This window comes from Haliaeetus leucocephalus, unplaced genomic scaffold (genome assembly GCF_000737465.1).
Source record: "Haliaeetus leucocephalus isolate CR32 unplaced genomic scaffold, Haliaeetus_leucocephalus-4.0 Scaffold173, whole genome shotgun sequence".
In the NCBI taxonomy this organism is placed as follows: domain Eukaryota; kingdom Metazoa; phylum Chordata; class Aves; order Accipitriformes; family Accipitridae; genus Haliaeetus; species Haliaeetus leucocephalus.
Genome location: NW_010972609.1, coordinates 2,483,452 through 2,498,928, shown reverse-complemented (window position 1 = coordinate 2,498,928; position 15,477 = coordinate 2,483,452). Strand labels below are relative to the sequence as shown.

General features: G+C 43.1%; 1 protein-coding gene across 4 annotated transcripts in view; it reads right to left on the bottom strand.

Moving 5' to 3' along the window:
* Window positions 1–8,053: 8,053 nt before the first annotated feature.
* NAV2 (neuron navigator 2) overlaps window positions 8,054–15,477 on the bottom strand; it is a 416,926-nt gene continuing 409,502 nt past the window's right edge. For all 4 annotated transcript variants that reach the window (XM_010563702.1, XM_010563699.1, XM_010563700.1 and 1 more), the window contains 3 exons: window positions 15,080–15,198; window positions 10,217–10,420; window positions 8,054–9,100 (listed from right to left, as the gene is read on the bottom strand). In XM_010563702.1, coding sequence (XP_010562004.1) covers window positions 8,975–9,100; window positions 10,217–10,420; window positions 15,080–15,198 — 449 coding nt within the window. In that variant the 3' untranslated portion in view covers window positions 8,054–8,974. The remainder of the gene's footprint in view (window positions 9,101–10,216; window positions 10,421–15,079; window positions 15,199–15,477) is intronic.

The window sequence follows — 15,477 nt, the reverse complement described above, 5'->3', positions numbered from 1 at the left end:
GCCCTTCCTGTAGATGGATTCAACATTTGCCCTCTTCCAGTCATCAGGGATATCCCCCGATCTCCACAACTTTTCAAATATTATAGACAGTGGCCTTGTGACAATGATGTCAGCCACTTCTCTTAACACCCTGGGTTGGATTCTGCCTGGGCCCACAGATTTATGTGGGTTGAGCCCTTGCAAGAGGATGCGGACCAGCCCTCCCTCCACTACTGGTAGGTCGACACGTATGTCGTTGCCTCTACTTGAGGCTGTGATCTGGAGTCCAGCTACACCAGTGAAGACAAAGACAGTCTTGAGAACCTCTACCTGGTCAGCATTGCCTGTAACTAGTTTCCCTGCTCTGTTTAGCAATGGACCTATGCCTTCCCTCTGCTTCTGCTTACTGTCCATGTAGCTGAAGAGCCTGTTCTTGTTGTTCTTGACATCTTTGACCAATTTCAGTTCTTGCTGAGCCTGACTACAGCTCTGCATGCCCCAGCAAGGTTCTTGTAGTCCTTGATGGGTGTTTGGCCACCTTCCCATAGCCAGTATGTGTCCTTTTTTTGTTGGTTTTTTTAAGCACACCCAAAAGTTCATTGCTAAGCCAGGGTGGTCTCTTGTTCTGCCTTCTCCCTTTCCCGTTGTAGGGGCTGGGCTGTTCTTCTGCTTCCAGGAGGCTGTTCTTGAGTAACTCCCAGCACTCACAAGCTCCTTTTCCCTCCACAGGTGCTTCCCATGGACTAGCTCACAGCTGAGCTCTGAGCATACTGAAGTTGGCCCTTCTGAAATCCAAGGTCTTTGTCCTACTGCTGGTCTTCAGTGTGCTTAGCAGGATCTTAAACTCCACAATGTTACAATCGCTATATCCAAGGCCACAGGTTTTATTGGGTTGTGAGCAGTAAATCTAGCAACGTGCTGGTCCTAGTTGGCATGTCCAGCATCTGCAGCAGGAAGAAGATGACTTGTGCACCACTGTGCAGAAATAGATTCATTTAATAGTCAAGACTGATGGGGGGCCAGGCAGAGAGCGGTAAGCTGAAAATGGTGGAATTACGTTGCCAGAAATACTGTTGTGGATGAGGTTTAGCGGCTCGCACAGACCTGAGCTTATGAGGTTGTTCCTCCCTCACTGGGTTTGGGCTTTGTGTCCTAACATCTGATTTACACTGGGTGGTGCTGGTTCATTATGATCCCGGTAAGAAAGGCACTCGGCCTCAGTGTGGTATCAAAGTGCGATTTATTACAGCTAAGGCTGTAAGACGAGAATAGCAGAGAGAATCTTGTGTCCCGTTAGATGGTGGGAACCCCGAGTGGTGTTAGCATCAAAGGGGCCTCCAATCTACACACACCATACTACACCCCATCCATACGTGTGGTTATTTGAGCTTTTATAGGATTTTTTTTCTTACAAGAAAACAACTCTATTCATCATTTCTTCTGTCAGACAGGAAGGATGTACTCATGAGAACTTCTTGCTGCATGGGTAGATAAAGCCAAGGGCGCACGGGTGGCTTAATCCCCAGTACCCAGCAGGAGCTGCCTGCAGGCTCCTCGGTTGGAATGGGCTGGCTGAGTTTATCCTACAAACAAGGGATTTGTGCAGCACAACACAGGTCTGAAGGCCAGGCTGTTCTTGCAGCAAAGCACATGCCTGGGCTGGGTTAACTGTTACGTGGATCACCAGCTCCTTGATGTACAATGGTCCTTCAGTCAGGATTACTGCAAGATCTCACTGGAAGCACAAACTCTTCCCATCTGCCTGTGGATCCCATCTCATATTAAGGTCCTTCAGATCTCCTAATTGCCAAGTCCCACACGGGTGAACTTCTTAGAGGAGCAGGAGGAGGAATTACCCATGCTTAGCCAGAGCATAGGCTCCATCCCTTGTAACTTGGTCTCCTTGCGTCTCCAGCTGTTGTGGTTTGGGCGCAGCCTGCAACTAAGCACCACATGGCCGCTCACTCACTCCTCCCTCCCAGTAGGATGGGGAGAGACAATATAACGAAAGGCTCGTGGGTCCAGACAAGGACAGGGAGAGATCACTCACCAACTATGGTCATGGGCAAAACAGACTCGACTTGGAGAAATTAGTTTAATTTATTACCAATCAAATCAGAGCAGGGTAATGAGAAATAAAACTCCCAATCTGGAAAACATCTTCCCCCACCCCTCCCTTCTTCCTGGGCACAACTCTACTCCTGATTTTCTCTACCTCCTCCCCTCCCAGCAGCACAGGGGGACGGGGAATGGGGGTTGGGGTCAGTTCATCACACGTTGTCTCTGATGCTCCTTCCTCCTCAGGGGCAGGACCCCTCACACTCTTCCCCTGCTCCAGTATGGGGTCCCACCCACAGGAGACAGTCCTCCATGAACTTCTCCAACGTGGGTCCTTCTAAAGGGCTGCAGTTCTTCACAAACTGCTCCAGCGTGGGTCCCTACCCCGGGCTGCAGTCCTTCAGGCACAGCCTGCTCCAGCGTGGGTCCCCCGCAGGGTCACAAGTCCTGCCAGAAAACCTGCTCCAGCCTGGGCTCCTCTCTCCACAGATCTGCAGGTCCTGCCAGGAGCCTGCTCCAGTGCGGGCTTCCCACGGGGTCCCAGCCTCCTTCGGGCATCCCCCTGCTCCGGCGTGGGGTCCTCCATGGGCTGCAGGTGGAGATCTGCTCCCCCGTGGACCTCCCTGGGCTGCAGGGGGACAGCCTGCCTCACCGTGGTCTTCCCCACAGGCTGCAGGGGAATCTCTGTTCCGGTGCCTGGAGCATCTCCTGCCCTCCTTCTGCACTGACCTGGGGGGCTGCAGGGTTGTTTCTTTCATGTATTCTCACTCCTCTCTTCCAGCTGAAGTTTCTGTTCCGCAGCAACTTCTTTTCCCCTTCTTAAATACGTTATCTGTGAGGCACTACCACCATCGCTGATGGGCTCGGCCTTGGCCGGCGGCAGGTCCATCTTGGAGCCGGCTGGCCTCGGCTCTGTCGGACACAAGGGGAAGCTTCCAGCAGCTTCTCCCAGAAACCACCACCCCTGTAGCCGCCCCCGCTACACAAACCCAACACACCAGCAAAGGAGCAAATCAAATCACGTGTGTCTGAGCAACCTGATCTAGTTGAAGATGTCCCTGCTCATTGCAGGAGGGCTGGAGTAGTTGAGCTTTAAATGTCCCTTCCAACCCAATCCATTTGGTGATTCTCTGAGCAAGGAAGGAGAGAGGAACATGGATTTCTTTGTGTGACTAAGCAAACGGAGATGTCAATGGGGAAGTATTTGCCTACAGTCAGCCCCGCTGCCGTTGGCAGAGATGAGAGTTGTCCTCAGCTGCTGTGCTCTGCTCTACCCCCACCAAAGTCTTCTCCTGATAAACGAGGAGGGGGCAGGAATGACTGTGGGCTTGTAGGGTCCACGGGCAGCTGCTCCTCTCCTGCTGACACGCTGCAAACGTGTGCTATGAAAAGCAACCTCACGTGGGTCCTCCCCGTGCCGAGGGGGGCTATAAACTGTGGAGCTGAGAAAAACAGACCGATTGTCCATATTAAAAGCTAGAAACCAACGAAGAGTAGGTGTTTCCATACCACGAGCCCTCGGTTATCACCTAAGAGATGAACATCAGGATCGTCAACGTCAGTGAGGTGGTAAAATGAGGCCGTGCACTGAAAGTGCGGAGGAGAGGATGGGAGCCTGAAGGGTTTCAGGAGGTATTGCCTCACCGGTTCTTGAGGCGACTACTTCAAGATACCAGTGGAGCAGGTCAGTGGAAAGCAAAGGGTGTAAGTACATGTGACAGGCTGCAGCGTGAATTCTTAAAATGACTCCAGGGAATTTCCCTTTCCATTGCAGAAAGGAAGTCAGCACTGATGCTACGGCACTGAGAAATGTTGAAGTGGAACCAGAAAGGATATAAAATAAGAAAGAAGTAGGATGTTGGAAACAGAAAAGCAGGGCAATAAAGGTTAAAGAGAAGATGAGGTAAAGGAAAAAAAAAAAAAAGTGAAGATGAGCATACAAAAAAGCGGGCACAGGGCAAAGAACAAGAACACGGGGAAGGGATGGGGCAGCAAAAAAAGGAAAGAAAGGGAAGAAGAGCTCCTGAGAGATACTAAACATTTTGGTGCCAGTCCAGTATTGATTCAAACATTGTCCAAAATGAGGGCTGGAGCGTTTTCCAGGGCCAATTCGAAAACACGCAGTTCTGTGAATCAAAAGAATTTTACAGAACACAGAAAAATCTGCTCGAGCATGTCCAAAACTATTCTGGCTCTGGAGGACTGCTGTGGAGGGACAGATGAAGCCCACATTAGAGAAGATCAGCTCCCAGTTACAGTTTGCTCTGCTGCGTTATTAGAAGACAAGTGAAGAGTCTTTTAGAGAAACTAACCTGAATGCTGATCACCGATTTTCAGCAGAATTTCTCTTTCAAAACTTTTTCTTTGATATAGGTGAAACTGTCCTCCCAACATCGGTAGTTCAAATCAGACAGTAGAGTACAAGATAACTACAAGGAACCATCAAAAAAAGCAGAAATATGAATAGAAAATAGTCTCCAGGAAAAAAATTAGTACAGTTGACTATTATCCCTTACACTTTAAGTGCAGAGGGTTTTGGATTTATCCTTTCTGAAAAGAGACTACTCCCCCCTCCCTCTGCCAAGTTAGAGTATTTATTTGAAAGAAAGGAGGAGAATAGATCCCCACACATTTTTCCTGACCAATGTAAATTGATTACTGTATAATCGTAGTGTCTCTATCAAATGGGTGAAGAGGAAATTGTAATGATGTGTGGAATGCGTAGGTTGCCCAGAGAGGCTGCGGATGCCCCATCCCTGGAAACATTCAAGGTCAGGTCAGACAGGGCTTTGAGCAACCTGATCTGGTTGAAGACGTCCCTGCTCATCGCAGGGTTGGACTAGATGATCTCTAAAGGTCCCTTCCAACCTGACCCATTCTAAGAAGTTCATTCTGCAAAGCGTGTTCAGAATAAGCCTAACACACACTGCCACCCGCAGCCCTTGTGACCCACAGGGACTCCTCTGGAACCAGAAGCTGGTACCAGGATTTGTCCAGCCTGCTGGCCACGTATTGACTGACTTTGAGCGTTATGCAGAGACACTCTAAATGGACAGACCGGTCTTGCCTTGAGCAGCTCTTGATGGGTATTCTGTGCCAATACTAGCTATGGGAGAGAATCGTATTGGTGTAGTCCCTCTGCTAAATTTCCTCCTGGATGTGGGTAAGGGCTGTTGGCATCTTTTCACAAGTACTTACAAGAAGCCAATCAAAACAAGAAGCGAACCCCACAATCTTCAAATAAAAATAGAAAATGTTGACTAAGAAGGGACAAAAAGTTCTGGGAAGCCACAAATCTGAATAAATAAGCATCAATTTTATTGAATCATGAATAATTTAAGACTGGTACAATCATCAGCTTTATTCTCCATGACACAGGGGGCGGGGAAGGGGGAGAAACGGGAGGGTGAGAAAGGGGAGGCATGATCTCAAACAGACCATTCACAAATTCCAATCCTAAATGAGAACTGAAAATTAAATAGGGAGAGGAGCAAATGGAAAACATCATAAACGTACACAAAATACTCAATTCCTAGTTTTTCTCTTTAAAAATGGCTAGAAAAAATTCATCAAAATGCAGCACTTTTAATCAAATATTTACATTTCTATGTTACAATGAAAAAATGTACATCTTATAGAACATATTTCATAAACTGTTCCACTGGAAACGACTAGATCAAAACAGCAACCTTCCATTTAATATCGACAAAGAAAGATTTTTTTGCTTTGTTTTTTGTATTTTTTTTTCCTCGAAAGAAAATTGCCACATTTAGACAAGATTTCATACACATAATATCGAAGTTAAGCATCAACAATGAAATATCAGTTTGCTTCTTTCAAAATGTACAAAAAGGTTAACCAACCCCCTCCCTCCCCTTCCCCAAATAAACCGCATCTCATTTATGGCCTGTATCATTCTTGGCAGTTCTGAAGGAAAGAAAATGGTTTATACTTTCAATTTATAACTCAACATGAATGTTGCATAGAATCTTGCATTTCTTTCTTGTTGATTTTTTTTTTAAACAAGCCAACTTTGCAAGGAAAAAAAGGCAAAAAAAAAAAAAAAAAGGAAGCGTTTTGAATAGGCCTTAAAGGAGAACAAAGTCACTTAAAGAAAGACTTAACCTATGAAAAGTCTCGATAAAAACTAAGACGTGTGCACAACAGGTAACCCTGCTTCCCAAAAGTTTCAGAAAAGACACTGAATATTGTGATGCTTAGAACGACTAGCCTACTCAAAATTGCCTCTCACTGTAATCCGAGCTAGTGTCAATAAAAAAATAATAGATAACAGAAATTCCTTCCTGAGCTTAAGCACAGGATTAAAAATGAGAAAAAAAAAAAAAAATACCCCATTTCCCACAAATAAAACACCATTTTAAACATGTCTTATAGCACTCAGTTAAAGGTTAACTGAGACATTTTCTAGGATATTAAGTCCATTTAAAGCCCTAGCCCTGCAACTGTTTTATGTTTGTGGGGTTTTTTTTATTTTTTTTATTTTTTTTATTTTTTTTTAACAGGCACATGCTCTATCTGCATGGATTCAGTTGGGGGATAAGGTACCAAAATTCACAGTAGTAGCAGGTAAAGTCAGTGCTGGGAAGCAGAATTGTCAAGACTACTGGAAAAATTAACCTCTCTCAAACTTGTCATCAGCATGCTATGTATTTGATTCCATACAGATTTATCCCATTTTTTTACAGTACCAAGAGCTGGATTAGGAACATTAGCTGAGTAACCCTTGGTATTTCATTCAGTGAAATAATGAAACAGAGTTCATAAGGTTAAAACAGTAACAACACCAAGCTCTTCCCCCCATCATTAAAATATTTAAATTTTTCTTTTACAATATTTTTTTCTTAAAAAAAAAAAAAGTCATCAGCACTTAAAAGTTGTAACAGGAGCAGATTCAAGACCAGCTCAGTAAGACAAAGTACAGTTATATTACAGAAAGTCATGAGGTATAATAAAACGATCCTCTCAAGCTGAGTCACAGAAGCATGAACTTGTCTGTTGTATTACTTTAAACCCACAAGCTCTTAAAAAAGTGTTTGCAGTAAGTTTTCTTTCTGTACATTGAAAAACCAGCATATTCCTGTAATTTATTCATGACAGCATTTATTATAGTTGAAAAGCTTTTTTTTTCTCCTGCATGTATAAAACAGCTCTTCAGTGATTTATTAGCTGCAGATTGATATGAACCTGAAAAGTTATCTCATTTCCCTCCTTTTTTGTCACATTTAAACAAATTCTAGTATTTCATACAAACAATATTCACAGCAACTTATGATATTCCAAGAGATGACTTTAGCCCTGTTTCTTTAAATAAAATTCCATAATATACAGCACTAATTTAATCAAACACAATTAGTACAAAATAAGGCATCGCTTTAAAAGTCAGCACCAAAAGACAGCTGGAAAGGCTAGTACAAATCAATATTGAGGAGTGATGTTTTTGCTGAGGTACAGCTGACGTTGTGGTGACGGTGGTGTAAGCATTTGCTGCCGTAAAAAGGAAAGTGCAATTCTTTGGGAGGTGTTCTTGTTCCCCAACAGAAGTACAAGCCTTAACACTGATAGTGTACGTGTGTGCGTTCGGAGAGGAGGAGAAATAAAACCAGGTTCACAGCTCTGCCAAAACTCAACAGCATGGCCCAGCTAAACTTAAAAGATGCAGTACCTTCCCTCCTTTTTTTTTCCAGACCTGAATACTGCTAAAATACTAATTTTTTTTTTTCAATTAAAAAGAAAAGTCGTGGAAGTAAATGTTGTCACTAGAGTAGCACTGGAACTGTCACAGAGCTGAGTTTTAATTAACCCATTTATGGTTGTGCTGATTGGAACGAAACCTCTGAACAAACCCCCAAGTTTTTAGAAAACGGCTGTAACATTTCATGGCAAGAATTAAAAACCGAAAGTCCGATTAATCCCTTTCCAGGGGTGTAGCTCACCTCCGCGTACAGGGCTCGCAACGCCTGCGCGCTGCCGAAGGTCCTTTGGAGCTGAAGGACTTCACGGGGCACGGCCCTTTCGCTGACTTCTGCAGAGGAGGCAAACTCGCTCTCCTCAGGGTAAATAAATTGGGTGTAACGCCGCTGAAGTCAACCGAGCTGGTCACGTGGATGAAAGTGGGAAGAGAATCAGGCCCTGACTAGCAAAGGGCTACCCGATCTTTCACTTGTCGTGGGATTGATTGTTACACAGTGTTTGAAAAAACCTGATTTGTTCAGACTGTATATATATTTTTATATATTCCTATTTATATATATATCTTTATAAACACACAATGAAAGAAAGCCAAGGTCTCAGACTGGCAAGGAGAGCAGCGCTTTTTCTTTTCTTTTTTTTTTTCTTTTCTCTTTTTTAATATTTATTCAAACTTCCCTGTTTTGCAGCTTTGCCTTTATTGAGTATTACTACCAAGGCAAACGATATTGTTATAGCACCAGAACTATATGAAGCTGCGTTTAATCCGCAAAGCTGATTGGTAAAAGTCCAGCCCTCACCTAAATGTGTTTGGTCAGAAGCAGCATAGGCAAAAATTTCCTCTCCCCTCTCCTTCCGGACAGTACATGGCACAAAGCTGTTTGCTTCATAGCTGTGAAGTTCCCCCGCCCGCCCCTTCAACTTTTAGTCATGATGATTATTTTTAACATCTTCAGTATCTTAGGCATGAGAGCTTACAGCAACTAAACAGAAGAAAACAAAGGAATAGTGCAGTTCTCATCATCATCAAAAGAAAAACAATACAAAGGTTGCTTGGGTTGCCTGCACCCAGGTTCAAGACTGACTCCAAGTGTCTTGTTGTTCTTGCAGCTCTAATACTGAGATCCCAGCCCAGCCCAGGAACGTGTTCCTTTCAGGAGTCTGTGATCAGGGTTCTTGCCGAGTGGGAGAGCAATAATGGAGACAACCTCTTTCTAGCCGAGAAAGATCACAGCGTCGACTCCAGAGACGAATCGAGGATGTCGTCATGATGGCTGTTGCTGTTAGAGTCACTGTCGTAACTCTGGGGACTTGAGTAGTTGGCTGCTTCTTGCAGTCTCATGAGCATGTTCATCTGCAAAGGCACAGAAGTTCACAATTATTTGCAGCCTGAGGTAGGAAGAGTACCAACTCCATACGAAAGCTACAGTGGCATTCACTTTGGCAGTGGGTAACAAAGAAAAGGAAGAAACAAGCAGGGTAACTAATATTAAGATTAAGATATTAATTAATGTTAAGATATTCACTGGGATACTAACTGTAAATCATATTATAGTAGCGTGCCGGTTAGTCATAAAAAGTATGCTTTTCCAGTAAAGGTGAAAATGAGAAGACTGAAGGGGCTAGTCCACAGCCGTACTCGACAGGACTCTGCAAGCATCCTACCCCTGTCTTCCTCTGACCCATGGCAATACAGATGGATCAGTCAAAAGAGGCAAATCCAGATGTCCTAATATCTAGCTTGATATTTGCATAGGTATATATGAGCATGTAAAAACTGTAACACGCAATCTACACTCCCAGCTGTACAGAAAAACGTACACCTCAACAGAACAGCTTCAGGGCACGCAGTTTGCACAGCAGCTTCGGCAACTGTTTCCCGTTGCAAGAAAATGCGTATTTAGTGTTACCTTCAAGCTCAATTTGTACATTCTATACATGTTGGCATCTCCCTATATGATCGTGTGGTATTTCTGATTCATTAATCAGACACCAGTCATGGAGACTATTAGTTCATATATTCTTGCAAAATCTCAATTTTCATCTGGTGTCAAGAATACAGCTCTAAAAGCCACCTGAAGTAAAGCAACAAGCCTATTTTGCGATTGTGGCAAAACAGGCTAGATGAAACGGTTCCGCTGTGCTATTCAAGTATGTGTAACAAGATCACATATTTAATTCCGCAGTGTAGAAATTAAGTTTATTACACACATCCTCAGTCACTCCTCAAAAAACGAATCCTCAAAATATCCTCAACAAATGAATCTGAAAAGCTTCTGCCGCTGTTTCTTGCAAAACCGTACGGCTTTCTGCGCGAATGCATTCCCCGAGCTGACTTGACGACTCCCCCAGAAATGCTGCCTTCTCGTTCTAAAACGCCCAGCTGTCCTTTACTCTTTTAATTCCTGCTTCTGATCCCTAGAAACAAGGGAAAGGAAGCCGTTCTGCTGTTTGCAAAATGACAGCTTACCAAAGGATCTCCTTCGGCATCACTCACTGGGACTTGTTTGCTGGTCGAGCCTTCCCGGGACATCGAGTAGCCGTCGAAGCCCACGTCTTCGGGTCGCAGCTGCAGCAGAGGAGGCCACTCGTGGTGCTGGGGGGTGGCCGCCCAGGGGTACGTGTCCATCACCCATTTGGCAGGATCCTCCCAGGGTGCTCTCCTCCCGTACAACTGGAAACGCATAAAAACAGATAGAACGTTCCTATTAGCCTACCGTTTCCTAACCAAAATGAATGTGCCAGGAGTCTTGGGTAGCAGAGGACACTTGCAAGCAGGGCTGAACAAAACCAAGATTTCCCTTACTCTAATGACATACAAAGTTCTAGCTATTTTTGATGGCAACGGATTTGGAAGAGGCTGACCACCTCCTCTGAGACCGCAGTGCCCTTCTCTTGGCACCAGTTGAAGAAAGGGAAACCTGAAAATAACCTCGCTTAATAAAGTTAATTTAAATAAAGTCAATACGCAAAAGAGGCCCTCGGTGTCGACACCCGGATCGCACCAGCAGCTGCCTTCCTTATCGACGTTTGCCGTCGTCGTCGTGAAACTGCCATCTGTGGAACGCGTAGGAGGAAACGGGAGACCTGTCATCAGGCAGTAGCGATGGATGTCACAGCAAAAGGTTTTCAAGTCAGGGGAATTTCTTTGTATTCAACCAAGAAAAAGCGCCAGCAGGATTTGTCTGTGGTCACGTTGCTATTTCAAGTAAGCAAGCTTCATTTCAAAACCTTTTTCTGTTTTGAACAGACTGTGTTACTGAATCCCAACGTATTCTTCTTGTTGTATTTAGTTAACATTGCCTTCATTAGACAATAAATTAATTTTAATGCCACATGACTTTCAAAAGCATTACTACAGCTTGAAGCCACTTGAAAACTTTTACTTCTGCTTTATAAATCTCAGCCTAAACATCCTTCAGCAACTGGAGTTCATTCCCTGCATTTTGAACTCGGAGAACTCTCCTGCACAACACACAGGGGAAAAGCAGTGGTCTAAAAGAAATTCATCAGCTCTCCGACGGATCTATGACTATCTTGCTTTCCTCACCGCTATTTCTTCTTGGGGTTTTTTTTGTGGTTTTATTTTTTGCACGCACAAAGTATTAAATGGCTCTGAATACCAAGATCTGCTTTATTCTGAAGCAGAACGGAGCGAGTCCCAGGGCTGAGCAGAGGTGCCCAGCAGATGGTGCTAGGTGATCTTAAACTTAAAACCTTAAAGCCTCTCCCACAACCCAAATACTCGGTCATCCTTGAGCTCTATTAGATTATTTTCCCAGCATAATGTCTCCAAGCTGTGATAAACCAGATCTCCTATTTTTCATCTCGTGCTCGAATTTACAGCAATACATGTCAGTTGCTAAGTGGAGAGGATTTTATATTTTTTCACATCTTTGCTACCCAGAAGGTCTGTGTGGATCCTAGCTCACTTCTGGAAATCAGCTAGTAAGAAAAATTCCCATTTCGATATATGAAATCACGTATCTTCGGCAGATGAGACACTGAACGACTAACTCGCTATTCCCTTCCACGGCAACCAGTTCCGTCCATCCCTTTCACACGCACGTTTTCTAGGGAGCAATTACGGGGCCAAGGATGGAACGGGTTGCTTCCCAAAGCACCAAAGAGGAATGACTGGAGTAAGAGTGACGGTGGCAGGAAGCCACAGGGACTCTGGGTCCTTTTTTTGCTGGTGCTGCATTCTGTATCGATACACCAAGCAGGAAGAACTGGGGTTTTATGTAACCCTCTAATTTTCACATCCCTGTTTTGAAGAACAAAAAACCTCAGCTCCAATGGGAGCAATTATTGTAAGGATCCATTTGGCTCGCTTCTCTTTGACCCAAAATAGTTCTCTAAATGAGAAACAGAAATATAAAAATAGCTCAGTTTAGATCCACAGAGATCAGAGTGAAATCAGCAGTCCACCCTTCCTTTCTGGCAGGCAATTTCATGAGAGAAGATGTGTTCTCGGAGGAGCCTTTGTGGGTGTGGGGGACAGAAAATAGCCCCAAATGACACACACGTTTCTAGCATTAGCTTGTTAATTAGCACAACTCTGGCTACTCTTTCAGTACTGAAGTCTCATTCTTAGCCACAGACTTGACAAAAGAGAAATTCTAGACTAAATTGAGAAATTATTTCAATGGAAATGAATTAGTGGAATTTGGGGAAATGAGACTGAAGCGGATACAGAATCTGCAGCACGAAGTGAGAAACCAAAAGCCTTACACTTGGAACGCAAGTCATTCAAATAACCTAAGGAAAGATCCAGATATAGAAGGCAAAACAAGCAAGCAAAAAGATGGTTTTATTAATTGTTGTTCTTTGTCTTCATTTCTGTTACTAATTTTTCAATGCTTTCCAAACCTACTCGTCAGCCAGTAGGAGAGCTTCAAAACACAGTACAAGGAGCCTGAGAATCACTGTGAGTATCAGTTTTCTCCTTCCCAGGAGGAAACAAAGTCACATGAAATCTTTACACTTGTTTTAGGTCAAAAAGATTATTGGCTCCCATTACCTTCCTTGATAGGAATTTTTATGTAAAACGGGTCTGCTGTTCTATTTCCAGCAAAGCTCCTCTATGTGTGTCGTACTTTAGGCCCTATCATGTTCCTCATCTTTAAGAGCTCATCACAATCATCCCAAAGAAAATGAAGCCTCCAGGCACTGACAAATTTCAAATGGCAAACATAGTTTGCACAAATTTTAACCAAAACTTGTTGAATTCATGTATTTCATTGATTTGTGAGAAGCCATTGGTAAAAGCTGACTTTTCTATGACAGGGTTGTCTTCTTTCTGTTAACATCTATAAATCTCTGCTGTATAGATAGCAAACGAAACCCGAGGTGGTTGTTAACTGGACAATGTAAAGTCCAAGTCCCTGCCCCGCTTTTTTTTTTTTTTTTTTTTTAGTACTTCTTCAAGGACACAGGCTGGTGCATTTTCATGACTTCTCCATTCTCTGCAGAGTACTCCGTGCAGATGAGAGCTGAACCTCTAATACAGAAAGGGTACCGCATAGAAAAGAAACGTAACAAAAAAGTAAATCAAAACCAAACCTCCAGTATTTTCCAAGAGAAGTCTTTCACGCTTTTTTTTTTACATATCTTAATGGCAAGGCACCCTGACAAACACTGCAATGGCGAGCCCTAAGCAGTAGCAGAATGGAGAACTGTTGTTCACAACCATGAAGGAAGCATTCTGCAACACAACTGGTTCTCCATGGAGCTCATACTTGCAGTTATTTCATGTTTCGGAAAGACTTCAGACACAGAGACTTACGTGATGAAGAACCTATTACTTCTCTAAGTAAAATTTCATAACTGTTAATTGTTCTTACTAATAACAAGCTGTGTCTTGCTTATAGTTTGCATTTTTCTAGTCCAAACTTGTCAAACAACCACTAGACTTTTTTTTTCCTTGCAAGCCTAAAGCAGAAGACTCCCATAGACCAAGTAATATTTTAGCTTCCTCTTGAATAAACTGAATAGTTTGAGCTTCTCGTATCTGTCATGGAATAATGCTTCCTGTATCTCAATGATACCTATTGCTCTTTTCTGAACCCTTTCCACATTTTTATCTTTCTAATGAGTCCTTCTACATACAGAAGTACTACCTTCTTCCTACCTTTATCAGATCTAATTATAGGTTATGCCCTCTAAATGGCATTTTTCCTCTTACCAAAACACAAGCTCCCAACACATTGCCATAATTTCCTACTCTCCATCTACCTTTAGCCCTTTTCTAATCTTCCAGACTCTCACTGTGATCCACCTTTTTATTTCTGTATGTGTGATCTTGTGTTTAGTTCTATGGAAAAAAAAGTGACTTGAAAATCAGCCGTCTGCTAACAGATGCTGCAATGGGAAAGCTTCAGGTTCCCCCACCTATCCTGGCTCTTCGTGTTACCAAAATACAGGGAGAGCTTTCTCACAGAAAAAGCTGTATCAAAAATAATTACTTTCATGTATGCAATGTCCAGAATTTACTGATATTTGATTATGCCGTCTCCAAAATTGTCTTCTAAACTACGTGCTGCCATGCTTATTTTGTGAACAGAGGACCGAAGAATAAAAAAAGGTCATTTTTTCCATAGTTGCATGGCAAGTCAATAGCAATCCTCTGTGGAGCCCTCCTCCTGATCCCAACAAGCTTTATGGTCGTACAAACACTAAGAATTGCGTGGCAATGCATAAAACTATCCAAATTGCTAGAGTATGAATCAGTTACTAAGTACTGGCAATCAATGCTGATTTCACTATGGCCTCTGAAAGAATTATGAAGGACTCTGCTAAAAAATTCATCCTGTAGACTGAGAAGTAATCAAAATGTCACTGATACTGATCCTGTCACTCATTAATACGTTTCTCTCATTAATATGTTTCTCTCCATACACAGCTTTGTTCCTCCTCTGTTGAAAGATTTGATTTACAAAGGAAAATCCATTAACGAAGTTAATGACTACAAACACGTTCTTCACACGCACCGTACAATTTTAAGGTGTGCTTCTGGAACAGATTATTGAAGATACTTGGGTGTCTAACTCCCCCCATTGAAAAAATCAGTAGTTTGGCATCTAAACACTTTTCAAAAAACTGATTTGGACTTTTGGTGCCTCCACTCCGTATTTCAAAACGGTTTGCACAGCGAAGAGAATAATTCTGCCTAAGTGACAACTTAGGATACATTTTCACAGACGTGCAGGTATTCAGCGTGCAAAGTTCTGTCTACAGAAAACGTTGCCGTTATTCAGGTTTTTCCAGTGCTGGGTTGTCTTTTGAATAGATAGCATTCAAGACCTATGGTTTTTCACTTTTGCCTGCTCACCTGTAGCCCTTCTCTAACTGCCTCCAGAAGATATGGGATGATGGAGTAGTTCCACAAGTCAGTAAACCAAACTCTAGAACCATCTACGTCTATCGGGCAGGAGAGGAAGAGCCGTGGACCTGGAAAGGGAAATTCAGATCACAATCATGATATGCATCAAAATAGGATCAAACAAAAACTTCCAGCCCCCTGGAGAAAGAAGCCGAGGATGAGAGAACGTAAGTTGCTACCTGGTGAACTGCTCTTCCTGAGCTCAAAAATCCTCTGAATCTACTTGAAAAACTATAGCCTTCAAGGTGACAACAATTAACCAGATCTTATTACACAGTTTTTATCCAGGACTTAGAAAGAAGTCCTATTTTCTTAGGGGGGAAAAAAAAAAAAAAGTTTAGAAACTT